We start from the raw sequence: 14,478 nt of genomic DNA, 5'->3' as shown, positions 1-14,478 counted from the left end.
CAACTGTACATTGTCAAATAAATAAAACACATCAAAACATGAAACCACAGAAAATGGAAGTGCCCTAACACCATAGAAAACCTTAAGTGAGGGGTATACTGATTTATTTGATATTCTAACATAGAAAAATTATTGTAATATGGTTATTTTCCTTGCTGATTTATATTAAAACAAAATATATAGAAAAACGAAAATATCCATGTTTTTTGGTCAAGTTTTTTTTTGAAAAAAAAGCACGTTTTTTTTTTTTAGTTGCATCTCTAATCATGAAAGGCATAGAAACTATTGATAGATAGGATCTAATAAAATGGGATAGCAGAGATACAAGAGGACACAGAAAGAAAATCAAGAAGGACAGTTATAGAAGAGACCTGAAAAAGAACAGCTTTCCCCACAGGGTGATAGATGTTTGGAACAAGTTAGATGAGAAAGTGGTGTGCAAAAACAATACACATATTTAAAAGTAGTCTAGACAAAACGAGATATGAAGACGGGACATCACGAGCATAGCTCCCCTTCCCGTATAATACAATTAGGTAAATACACACACACACACACACACACACACAAATATATATAGAGTTGACACCTTGACGTGGTGGATAGGCTTGAGAATCTTGATGATTACAAAAGCTATGTCGATAGAGAGAAAAATCTTTGCAGGGTCACCCATATCGAACAGGTTTTGTAAGAAAGACAAGACAAAGAGCAACTCACATACACAGTCGCAGGACCCACTGCTAACTGACACGTCCCTGATGGTGAACAAGGAAATTCCCCATAGATATATGGGGTACCGCCATAATGACGGCGTGGACCATTGGGCACCCTGTAGATATATAGGGCTTCACCGAATATAATGAATAAGGTGACACCAAAGAAATATCTCATCAGAAACTAGTTGGCAGGGAGGTGAGATTACTGCCAAAAAAGCCCTTGATAGCAACCATGAAAAGTACAAATAAAACAAAACCGGTAGTTCCTGCTGGATCATCGTCTCCCAAAGATCCAACCGCATTGTCTCATGTGGTTACGGGCAGTGTGCCACCGAATGTGAGTAAGCACTGTCCAAGCAGATCCAAGCATTGGACATTAAACAGCATGAAGAAAATGAAGATCTATACTTACAATGTAAGAACTCTCTCAGAAGACCACAGGCTGGAGAGTCTAACGGAAGAACTAGACAACATCGAGTGGGATATCGTAGGACTGAGCGAGGTCCGAAGAACGGAAGAAAAGCTGTTCTACTATAGAGGTAAGGACAAAGAACGATCTAGTGGAGTAGGATTCTTGATCAACCGAGAAGTTGCTGGTAACGTAGTCAAGTTCAGTAGTTTATCAGACAGGGTAGCTTGGATTGTGATTAGGCTATGTAAAAGGTACATTCTAAAAATAGTTCAGGTCTATGCACCAACTTCATAGAGTACAGACTATGAAATTGAATCCTTCTATGATGATTTAAGTCAGGTAATAGATCAAGAAAAAAGTAAGTACACGTTGGTAATAGGCGACTTCAATGCTTAAGTTGGAATGAAGATGGGAGACGAGTCGTGCATTGGGAAGTTTGGAGTAGGCGAAAGAAATGACAGAGGCGAGATGTTAGTCAATTTTGCAGAGAACTACAACATGAGGATAATGAACACTTTCTTCCAAAAGCGCGTAGGTCGTAAATGGACCTGGAGAAGTCCAAATGGAACAACAAAGAACGAAGTAGACTTCATATTAGGAGATGAGAGGAAGAGCGTTAGCAATATTACGGTCATAAATAAAGTCAACATAGGTAGTGATCATAGAATGGTAGGTTGCACAGCTAAATTCAACTTCAGGGCCGAGAGAAATAAACAAGTTTTAAAAAAGAAAATTAGCCTAGCAAAGGTTAAGGACAACAAGAAGGAATTTCAGTTAGAAATTAAAAATAGTTTCGAAGCTCTAAAAACTAACGAGGACACAGTCGAGGATATGATTTTGAATTTAGTGAATATCATAAGGGAATCGGCAGAGAAAGTAGGAAGTACAAAAAGTATCAGAGAAAACAAATATTCCAAAGCTACAAATGACCTAATTAAAAGAAGGAGGACAATGCAGATTAAAAACAGGAGAGACGAAATAGAAAGAGTAGAACTAAACAAACTTATCAACAAAAGGCAGAGGTCGGAGAAAGGAAAGAAAAACATGGATGAAACAGAGGAAACTATGCGGGAAGGAAAAAGTATTAAAGGTATTGAGCGCAGACATGCTTTTGGAAAACAGCAAATGATATGTTTGAAAGATAGAAATGGAGATATCATTAACTGCAGAGACAGAATGGTAAAAAGAGTAGAGGAATACTACCAAGAGCTTTACTCATCGAAGACCGTAGTTGAGTAAGTAAATTCATGTGTAGACGTTAGTAGTGTACCAGATATTACAAAAGAAGAAGTAGACTTTGCTCTAATGATATGAAACGAGGAAAAGCACCTGGGGAAGATGGTATATCGATAGATCTGTTGAAAGACGCAGGGAAAGAAGTTCATATTAAGTTAGCTCAGTTGTACACCCAGTGCTTACGCCAAGAAAGCGTTCCTGAATCGTGGTGCAATGGTATAGTAATTTTGCTTCATAAAAAAGGAGACCAGAAAGACCTTAGTAACTATAGACCGATTAGCTTACTATCAAATGTATATAAAGTATTCTCCAAGATCCTTACAAATAGACTGAGTCAAGTTTTAGATGGAAACCAACCGAGAGAACAAGCAGGCTTTAGGAGCGGATACTCGACTCTAGACCATTTGCAGGCGATTAACCAACTAATCGAGAAAACAACAGAATACAATATACCTCTGTGTTTAGCTTTTGTAGATTACGAGAAGGTCTTTGACTCGGTAGAACAAATAGCAATACTAAACTCGCTACGCAATCAGGGTACAAACGAACAGATCGTAAGGGTTCTAGAAAAGATTTATGCGAAAGGTACCGCTATGATTCGACTACATAAAGATTCAGAAAAGATCAAGATAAAAAAAGGAGTACGGCAAGGCGATACCATTTTACCTAAACTATTTACAGCTTGCTTGGAAGATATTTTCAGAAGGCTGAGTTGGGAAGAGAAAGGTTTGAAGATTAATGGCGAATATTTGAACAACCTAAGATTTGCGGATGACATTATTCTTATTTCAGAAAGAGCAGAAGACTTGCAAGAGATGCTGAGTGATCCAAACAACGAAAACCTAAAAGTAGGTTTAAAAATGAATAAGACCAAAACCAAAGTAATGTTCAACACGAAAGTTCAAAGTAAAGAGATTGTAATTGATGGTGAGAGTCTTGAAGAAGTTGAGGAGTATAATTATTTAGGCCAGGCGGTGAAAGTGACAAAAGATCATGATAATGAAATAAAAAGACGTATTACAATTGGTTGGAAAGTGTTTGGTAAGTATAATAAAATCCTGAGAGGCTCTCTACCTTTATGTTTGAAACGTAAAATTTACAATCACTGCATTCTGCCAGCAATAATCTACGGGTGTGAGACTTGGAAACTGACGAAGGCAATGGAAACAAAGCTAAGGACTGCACAGAGGAGAATGGAGAGATCAATGATGGGAATAACGCTGAGAAACCAAAAGAGAGCAAATTGGGTGAGAGAGCAGACTAGAGTGAAAGATATTGTGGAGGCGGTGAAAGAGAGGAAGTGGAATTGGGCAGGTAAGTTAGTGCGAACGACTGACGAGCGATGGAGCAAGTGTGTTACTGAGTGGACGCCGCGAGATAGGAAGCGTGGAAGAGGGAGACCAGATAGGAGATGGAGAGACGAGATTGAGAAGTTTGCAGGAGTGACGTGGCAGAGGTTGGCGCAGTCGTGTGAATCATGGAATACTATGAAGCCTTTGTTCAGCAGTGGAATCAGGATAGCTGATTTGATTTGATTTATGTATATGTATATATATATATGTATATATATATATATATATATACATACATACATACATACATACATACATATACCAAGGCTTTTTTTTTTCCTTTACAAGGGGGGTAGCCAAAAAGAAAAAGGCATAAAAACATTCCCACCCAATCCATCCCTGAATACACTCCACACCCCTCCACCCGCCCTCCTATCTGAGCACCCCCGGGATGACGGGTCATCCCAGCACCGTGTCCACGGCCCTGGGTCAGGAGCAGTGTCGCAAGACACCACACAACCCCAGTAAGGCCGCTACATGAAAGCGGCGACCCCCCTCTCCGTTTTGCTCACACATACTACCATACATACATATATATCCAATAAACCAATACATTGGCATTAAATGGAACAAACACATAAAAAGCTACATATTTACGCCATAATAAACATGAGAAATTGACCCAACCCAGGTTTCTGAAAAAAATATAAATAATAACAGTCTTACCACCAAAACTTACCTATGTACTAATAAATAAATAATCTCCAGAATTATGGAGATCCCAACAAATTCTTAGAATCTGAAAAGGGGACATCTCAGGTCTTGTGGACCAGGTGGGTCATACAGTCTTTTATTGTCTGAAAATAATACTTAATTAGTAAGCAGAATGGGTACGACTATTGATAAGCGCAGGCAACGCCATTTTTAGAGCTGGATATCGGAGCAAAAGAAATACATGATCAAGTATATACATAAAAATCTCAAGCTAAAACGGGTCTTTACAGAGAATGGTTTCCGAACTCTATGCTTCTTCATCTATCCAAAGCGGACAACAAAGGACAAACTATGGTAAGAAGACGAAGGAAAATATTAAGAACTGTCATAGAAAAGTTAAGCGACTCGAAGAGGAACTGAAGAACCACTTACTTCTTCAACTATGACATACTGAAGGACTACGTAGGAGACGTAAGTACGAATGATGTTGAAAAATCCATTAAACATTATTGGTTGGGTGTAAATGTTCCTTTTATCTTATACCTTCAATAATAGTAGAACAATGCCCGGAGGACCGAGCCTCCGCAAAGTAGGGTCGGGCGAAGCCCGCGGCTCGCTGAAAAAAAAAAAAAAAAAAAAATCTGGCAATATTTGTATCCAAATTTTATCTTGTGCCCGAGAAAATACCTTCACATATTTCACCTAAACATAAAAGTATCCTTCCTTGGGATGACTTATTTCTTATTATTATAATTTTTTCTTTGTTCTATCCTCGCTCCAGACTAAAGTTAACTCGTTGACCTTAAGCCAGAATGCTTTGGCTTCTTCAGCTTCCACTGCTCTTTCACAGTTCTCAATCTCACAGCCACCCATACAGATTTCAAATCCTATGCTGGCCGCCTGGATCATGGGGGACCGACACGAAATTAAGATTGCCTAATTCATAGCGGCAATATTCAAGTTTTAATTATTTTGAAAGTCAATTCACTTCTCAAAGTGTATAAAAAAGTTTATGCTAACTTTTCGTTTTAACGGCGTTATACTTTAACCCATTAAACTCCGATGACAAGATTCTTGTCACACCGATACAGCAAGACGGAGAGAACGAGAGAACCAGCGAAAAAAAATACACGGGAGCGACAAGCAATTTCGCTCAGGAAAGTTCCAATGTCGCTCTCGCAAATCCAATAGCGGGAGCGATCCCCCACTAAAAAATCGCTCCCGCGGCAAGATTCAACGTTTTTCATGCATTATCCATCATTTGGCAATCCCTGAATCCCATCACCATTGATGAAAGGATCAGAGGAAACACAACTTAACCGTGATCAATCATTGCATTATCAATCGATATCATAAACGCAACACATCAATCAACTTTAATTTGTTGATGTACGTACGTATGTGTACGCGGTATAGCTGCTAGAATTCAATGGCTTACCTAGCTGCATGCGCGCGTATACTAGTACATGTTGACTAGACTCTACACGACTATCGTGCTACATAATGTCGCTAGTTGCGAATTGCATGGTACCTGTATGCAGGGAAGTTCATTGGTTGCATGCAGCTAGCTGCCCAATCAACGCGCTGACTACATGTACAATGGACCATACCCAATACCACATCACCGCATGCATACGTACACTGTACATATGCATTCAAAATGCTTTTCTCATGTCACATTTTAATACAAAATTTATCACTAGGAACACATGAGCCACATATCAAGTTGTATGGTTGGCTGAGTCCATAAATTGTCCAAAAAAATAATTTTCAAAACATGCATAAAGAACTCTACATATGTTATCATTTACATAAACAAATAGTCAACAATCTCACTAACCAGACCACTATTACTATTTCACTCTTTGTCAGACATTTCACATGACATCCATCTAGTCCAGGTGCCTTTTCAGCTTTCATGGCTTCAAATACAACTTGTGTGTGTGTGTGTGTATATATATATATATATATATATATATATATATATATATATATATATATGCATACATATATATATATATATATGTGTGTGTATATATATATATATATATATATATATAAACAGAAATGTAGTAGCACATTTGTAAATGACACAGGAAACTCACAGCCGGAGAAAATAAACTTCGAATAAAGAAGAATCCTATATTCCGGCTATCAACTGTAGCCCTCTTCAGGGCCCTCTTCGAAGTTTATTTTCTCCGACTGTATGTTTCCTGTGTGTCATGTATATATATATTTGTATTAGTATTATCATTCTCCTATCCTATCACAGTCATTCTCCAAGAATCTCCCATCACCACAATGTTTCCCTGTCCTCTCCATCCCTTTATGGAGTAGTGGCTGCATAAATTGTATGCAGTTAACAATTTACAGACTTTATTGACATCCCTATAGACCAGGGTCATGCAGCATACTTTCATGATTGGAGACTACTCTCCAGTTGAAAAAGACTGTTGACAGTTTTTAACCTTTACTATCCCTCCTTTCTACTACCCTCTCTAAACCTCCCCTTTGCTACCAATATTGTTTCCAAGGATAGAAACATTGGCTTTCACTGGTGAAACACTAGAATATTTTTCTGTATTCTGCAACTCCTTGAAATGCTCCACCCATTAATTCCATTAACAATTGTCTGTCTGCTCCCTGTGGCATCTACCTACCTAACTAATCTTCATACACTTTTAACTTCCATTCTAAACATTACCATGCACTATTTATTTAAAGATTCTTAGACAAACCCCCTACCCAACTTTACATCTACTCTTTTCTTTTTTTCCTCTACCTTGAGTTTTACTTCCACCCTCATTACCCTATGCCTCTCCTATGCTTCCTCTCTTGTTTTTGATGCCTCATGTACCACTTTACTGTCACTTCTGCACTCATCTCTTTATTTCATCATTCACTACCATTTCTTCTGTTCCCACCCATCCTCATCTCACACACCATTTCTGCACACTTCAAAATCTTTTTTTGGAATGTGCCTATACCCCCTTCTTCATCAAATTCCATATATCTCTCAATTCCCCTGGTATTCATAATTTCCCACCTTCTCATTCAGCTCACATAACTTTTAATACCTCTCTACCATCCCCTCCCTCCTCTTATCTCTCCATCTTTCATACTTTAATATCTTTTTTACCAATCAAACCTCAAATCTTTCCCCACAACACTTTTATGTCCAGAATTCTTTCAGTCACCCCCTTGGACACCACCATATAGCTAATTCATTTATGCTATCTTGACTGCCTTCCCATTGACCACCCTGGCCCATGTATACTTATGTATATTTTTCTTCTTAAACAGATATATAAATTTAATATGTATGGACTTTGCAAAGGCTTTTGATACCATTCCACATGAAAGACTATTTGCTATAACTTCACACAGAATTAGTGGTAACCTATTAAGCTGGACTAGTAATTGGTTAAACAATCATAAACAGAGAGTTGTTCTAAATGGCAAAACTTCTGGATGGAAATTTTTTATGAGTGGAGTTCCTCAGGGTTTTGTTCTTGGGCCACTTCTATTCATACATAGAGAGAGAGAGAGAGAGAGAGAGAGAGAGAGAGAGAGAGAGAGAGAGAGAGAGAGATGTTCAAGAAGGTAAAGGCAAATTAGGGTAATGGTCTGAAAAGAGGCTCATGGGGCTTAGTCTAAGCATAATGTTATGAACTCAAGGGAAAAAATAACACTAAAAATGACTACAAGTTATGGTAAATTAACCACAGTAGTGATTGAAAAGGATCTTGGTGTAATCATCAGTGATGACCTTACCTCAGAGAAAGCAGATAAGATCCTATGACTGAAAGAATGATCTTTTGACTTCAAATATTCAACTATCATCAATTTATTATTCTGTTCATATTTGGATTATAATGTTGGGAAAGAGTACAGTTGTGAGCCACAAAACTAATGTCAAATATATCCCCCTAAAAAGGGAGGGAGGGATTTAATTCAGGTCTTCAAGATTTTAGAGGAAATAGATAATTTCAGAATTTAAAATATTTTCACAGTAATTACTACTCAGACAAGAAAGTCCTTAACCTGTCAGGACACAGATCAAACCTCAGAGTAGGGAGAAACAATTTTGCCAACGAGGTAATCAATGAATGAAATAGACTTCACATAGAGGCTATTGTATGTAATACAATTAAGAAGTTTTAAGAGGCAGTTACATATAATCTTTAACATTGTTACATAAACACCAAAACAACATGTCTGTCAACTGCTTATTTTTTTTCTTCTATTTTTCAGTTTAGGTGTTAATTTATTTTTGTATTATTGATTTTTTCTGCATCCAAACTTATTATAGATCAAAAGGTCTCTAATAGGCATGCTCTACCTCTGCAACCCATTGTAACTCATTGAGAAAGAGCAAGGAAACAAAAAAGTCATGGGGTGAATGAAATTCTAGTCGTCCAAATTTGTTTTAATAAATACATTGCAATATAATATAATGCCACATGAATGGGTTGCTAAGGCAACCCCAATGTGCACTAAGGATAAATGGCCATGGCAGGGCTTAGCCTGGCCTCAGGCTGGATACCACGGGCTTCATCTCCACCTTTTTCTACACAGCCCTGGGTCATTTTTAGGATGCCCTGTGTGAGGGGCCTCCTCAGCATGATAAACATTTTTCTAAGAGCAAGGAACCCAAGCCTGTCACTCCTCGGTTGTCTGTCTACCACCCACCCTTGGCCCTCCATTGCTACTGATATTTTGCATAGATTTCTTTCAGATTCTTCTACATGACAATGTCCTTTCATGCATCTTTAGAGCATTATTCAAATAAAAAAAATTTATCCTGTAGCAAATATGGGGATGATGGACTATGCATAGTAGTGTACATTGCACATGGTGCCTTCTCATTCTTGATGGAGTTGTCACAGGTGGTGACTAAGCAGTGATAAAGTAAATAGAACCAAAAACAGAGGTGAAAATTTTGCTCTTCTTTGGTGCTGCTTATTGCATAGTTACTGAAGAAGGTGAGGGTGTATGCATGTTAACATCATTAGCAGTCACTGCACCACCTTGACCAGATTCATACTCAGTCAAAGTGGGATTTGGGTGGGTGGGTTGTCTATGCACATCTTATGGCAATAGTTGTGCAATTACAGATTGGTATGTTATACCAGAGAAGAGTAATTACAATGGGCATCACTTGAACTCAGCAGAAGCAGGATGAAATGTACAGGCGCTTTAAATGTACTGCGAGAGAGAGGAAGAAAGATGGGGAAACTGGTTTTACCTCCCCCTTTGCTCCCTCCACAAGAAATCAAATGTTGAATCCATCAGAAATCATGGCGTCATGGGTCGGCTTAATAGAGACATCTCACTGTCCATTCAGAGGATGAGGAAGAGCAGGAGACTTAAATATTACATCTGGGGTCAGGTGTTGGGTAGTTCCTCAAGACACGATTGATGGTCCTCAGCAAGGGATGCCTTTCACAGCCACAAACATTCCTGAAGTCATCCAGGTCAAGGGCCCAGATCATACCACCACCGAGTCCCATTTTCTTGATGTATTCCGACTGTTTAGGAAAATGAATAAAACAGGTGAATATCAATGTAGTATGTTGCAGTCTTTGACTTTTCCTAATTTTACCATCAATGGAGGAGCTAAATGACCACACATGAAAAATACAAATAGGTATGTGTTCTGAATTGGTCTCTTGTTGAGAGGGTTTAAATATGGCTAAACAATATTATAGGAAAGAAGAGAGAGGGATGACAAGGTTGCACTATATGCTTTTTTGAAATATTCCTCATTGAAATGTATGGATTACTATCATTATCTTATGGTAAAGCTAATTTTGACACAAAATAACAGAGAATTTAGATTTTCCCATGGTGGTGTTGCCAGATCTTGCCTTCAGTATAAATTTATAAGGACCAATTTACTTTTGCAGAGTATGTTTAGCTCCCAGAAGGTGAGGGATAAGGCATATATATAAACCACTAAAGAGAATCAGGACTTCATTAAACATTTAAGATATTTAAGAAATATTTAAAACATTTAAGTTTGGAATATAAAGTTCATGTGCACATCTACCACCAGCCATTAGCCGAGTTGTTCTAAAGGAAATCTCTCTAGAGGAAAATGGCATGCTGGCATGGAACGATGCTGTACTAGAATATAACCCAACCCTCCATTGTGCTCAAGGGAAAGCTAACATTGCAGATGACACCTTCAGTGAAAATATTCAGGTGAACTCCATCCCAACAGTAGAGTTACTGTCCCAAGAAAAATTACAAAAAGAACAATGAGCTGATCACCTCTGGAAGAATGTTATCTATTCCTTAGTTTTAGGATATGAACAGAATGTTCTTAAGATTCTAATACTTATAGGTGAACTGTACCAAAATGATGGGAGAATTTTTAGAGAGACCAAGGAGGGTAACATACAGAAAATAGTACCCTCCACCCTAGTACTGGAAGTACATCAAATAACTCATAACATGTGGAATTGTTTTGATAGTTTTGAATGGGTGAAAAAAAAAAAGGTCAAGAATAACTGGCATAGATTTTTTTTTTCAAAGAGCAATGCATGCATTTCATAAGTTAGTAAATTTGCCAGAGAGCAGCCCCTGTCAATAGTGAGGTTAGTCCAGGCCATGAATACAGTTGCCCCATTGTCACTTACTTTGTATCGAATGGTGTCAACGTCATCGTAGCCAACCCAATTCCTACCATTGTGCTTGTAGGGACCCATGGTTTTAAGAGGATCATTTACAACTGTCCATCCTTCTTTTTGAGCACAAATCTGTCAAATAAGGGAACATTAGTAAACTCAAGATTGAGGACAACCTCATTCTCTAATCATAAGTTGTTTTGATAGTGTCTAGATATGACTCACATATCAGTGTTACTGTAAATGGCACAAATTATATATCTATCTATATATACACCAAGGGCATTTTCCTCTATACATACAGTAGAGGTAGCCAGATCAAAAGGCAAGTATCCCCTCCCAACCATTCCATTCCCATCCACCACCCTTTCCTCCCCCTCATCTTAGCTCCTCATGGATGATGGGTTATCCCTGTCTCCTGCCCATTGCCCTGAGTCAGAAGCAATGCAGCAAGACACAGCACATCCACAGCAAGCCACTTCACTTAATTAGTGACTCCCCCACTCTCCGTCCCCTCATGCAGAAAAAAGAGAAGACAGGGAGAAATCCCTTTGGGCTGTATCAAAATATCTTTCACACATAACCACTCCCTAGCCCCCCACCCCCTTCCTTCTTTGTATCACAGTATCATCTTATACACAGCCATTCTTCACTTACCCCTATCTCCTGCCTCCTCCTTTCCTTTCTCAACAGACATTCCCATCTTGCTCAATGCCCCTTTCACCCCATCTCTCCATCTCATCCTCAGTCATCCCCTCAAGTTCACTCCTCCCACCTCTGCCTTCCACACCTCTTTTACTTATCTTTTTTCACTCATTCTTTCCATGTGTCCAAACCATCTCAATACTCCTTCAAAAGACTTATTTGTCATCTCCTTTTCCATCCCAGTTCTCCTCCTCCCCTCCTCATTTCTCACTCTATCCAACTTTGTAACCCTTACCATATTTCTCAGACAATTTATCTCAAACACATCTAAACTTTTTCTCTCTGCCTCTCTTAAATTCCAGGTCTCTGCCCCATATAATGCTGTTGGCACAATCTCCCCTTCATATAGTCTCCTCTCTACATCCATTCCCAAATACCCATTTCTCATGACACTTTTTAATCCCCCAAGACATTTACTTGTTTCTGTTAGTCTACAATTTAATAACGATATAATAATATAGTTACAAATATATTTACAAATATAGTTACAAATATAGTTACTATATAATAATATAATTACAAAAGAGAGGAATGTCTGTGGAGGAAAGACGGGAGAGGACAGAAGATAGGGGTGAATGGAGAAGGGTTGTGTATGGATGATGCTGTGATGCATGAGGGGGAGTGGGTGGGAGATGGGGGGGAGGAAGTATGTATGAGAAAAAATTTGATGCAGCTGGAAGGGATTTCTCCCCATCTTCTCCTTTTCTGCATGAGGGGACGGAGAGGGGTGTTTGCCGAATTTATGAAGCAGCCTTGCTGTGGATGTGCTGTGTCTTGCGACACTACTTCTGACCCAGGGCAGTGGACAGGATGCAGGGATGACCCGTCATCCAGGAGGTGCCAAGATAAGAGGGAGGGAGGAGGGTGGAGGGGAGTGGAATATATAGGAAATGGAATGGGTGGGAGTGGTTTCTATGCCTTTTTCTTTTTGGCTACCCACTGTGTAAGGGGGAAAAAGCCTTTGGTATATGTATGTATGTATGTATAATAATATAATATATAGAGACATCATAAATAATTGAGACATTAATGGAGACATGTAATAGTAGAGACATTACAAATAATTTGATTGCAACTTTCATGTCACCACAAATAAGGACAGGTTCCAACAAATGTTATGAACAAGTAAACTCTACAAATAACAGTAGAGCATTCATGCATTTGTTTTATTAGTGACGGCTCTATTCTCATAGTAATTAAAAGGATTAATATTAGAGATAATGAATATGTAGAAATAAAACTAATGTTAACAGCTCTATCATCTAGGCCTTTTTAAATGTCTTCTGTTGTTACTATGAACATAAGCAGTTCCTATGTTCATAAGATTTGTACAATTTAATGAATAGTGATATCTACAATGTATGATGTCATAACTACATTGACAATGTGTAAAGCATCAATGATATGAACAATACCTATATTGATATTTTTTGTCCTACTAACACAGTCTCATATAACGAGAATTATGATCTTTGCTAATAAAACTAATAATATGAGTAACTGTCATTAGAGACCTAAAATATGTCTGAGAACAGTGATAAAATATGTGTATAGGAAAATATAATCAGGCTACGGTAAGATTATGAGAGCTCTGTGAACACATATATACAGTATATATATATATATATATATATACTGTATATATATATATTGATGTGTCCACCCTTTTATAAAATGGGGGAAATCCTTTGGTATATATGTACTAATGAAAAAAGCATATGACTTTAATAGTAAAGTTCATGATAATAGGTAGGTTCTCTGTGAATGACACAAATCTAAATAACTTCTGGAAAAATAGATTTTGCTAGGGTCTGCAGTGATATATTTAAGTGAAAATTTATGGTTTGAAGAACATAAATACTGTATGGAACAATATCAACTTTTCTACATCTGACTGAAGTTATGCTCCAAATTTCTTGAGCCATAATGACTCTGCACCTCAGTCTAGTTAAAAATGTTGAGTTAACTACACATTAGCCCAGAGCTTTGTCTTTGATGATGGTTAATGTTTGGGCCACCATCCAGATGTAAGGCTTCACCAACACAGAATAAGCCTGGGTACAAAAGCAAATTGCAAATCACCATGCAGAAGATATTGGTGGGTGTTGTCATTTACCTGGGAGCCATGAGGTTCTTGCAGAAGCAGTTGCAATGGATTGATTGACCAATGGATATTTGACTAATTCTACACTAATCAATGGAACCAGTTCTTACCTCATAGAAGGCAAGGAAACCAGCTGCTCTTGTGAATGGGCCAGCCACACCCTTCATGGGGGCGTGCTCATTTAGTCCCTTAGATTCAGACTTCCATCCCAGCTGGAAGGCCTGTCCATACAGAGGCATTCCCATCACGAGCTTCTTTGCGTCAGCTCCCTTCTGAAGCCAGTAGTGGATTGTGTAGTTCTGAAAAAGGAAAGAAAACATATGTGATACATTGAAGAAAAAGGATGGAGTTTAATCAGGACTGATATTTGATAGAAGTCAATGAAAGAAGATAGTGGCGTAAAGAGATAGTCATACTCACAGTGTTAAATTCTGGGACTGTATCATTTGGATGTTCGTACATGGGAGCCACGTGGCCAGTCTTCTTGTCCCAGTGGCCATGGTAATCGTATGTCATAACGGCAATCCAGTCCAGGTTCTGGCTCAGCACTGGTACATCATAACCTGCAGGAAAAGTAGATGTACAATATACATTTATTCAAACCATTATGTTACCAGGTTGGAGCCTGTGGTCGTAGCATTGTTTTGTATCCAAAGACAAATCCCCC

The 14,478-nt window shown here is 38.4% G+C and overlaps 1 protein-coding gene across 3 annotated transcripts in view; it reads right to left on the bottom strand.

Annotated features, from left to right (window-relative positions):
• Positions 1 to 8,787: 8,787 nt before the first annotated feature.
• Positions 8,788 to 14,478, bottom strand: part of LOC143026256 (putative chitinase 10) — a 118,032-nt gene continuing 112,341 nt past the window's right edge. For all 3 annotated transcript variants that reach the window (XM_076186342.1, XM_076186344.1, XM_076186343.1), the window contains 4 exons: positions 14,232 to 14,374; positions 13,922 to 14,110; positions 11,015 to 11,134; positions 8,788 to 9,901 (listed from right to left, as the gene is read on the bottom strand). In XM_076186342.1, coding sequence (XP_076042457.1) covers positions 9,740 to 9,901; positions 11,015 to 11,134; positions 13,922 to 14,110; positions 14,232 to 14,374 — 614 coding nt within the window. In that variant the 3' untranslated portion in view covers positions 8,788 to 9,739. The remainder of the gene's footprint in view (positions 9,902 to 11,014; positions 11,135 to 13,921; positions 14,111 to 14,231; positions 14,375 to 14,478) is intronic.

Source organism: Oratosquilla oratoria, chromosome 6 (genome assembly GCF_046742065.1).
Source record: "Oratosquilla oratoria isolate Oo_2021 chromosome 6, ASM4674206v1, whole genome shotgun sequence".
Classification (NCBI taxonomy): domain Eukaryota; kingdom Metazoa; phylum Arthropoda; class Malacostraca; order Stomatopoda; family Squillidae; genus Oratosquilla; species Oratosquilla oratoria.
The sequence above is the reverse complement of the archived record's forward strand: the minus strand, read 5'-3'. Positions and strand labels throughout refer to the sequence as shown.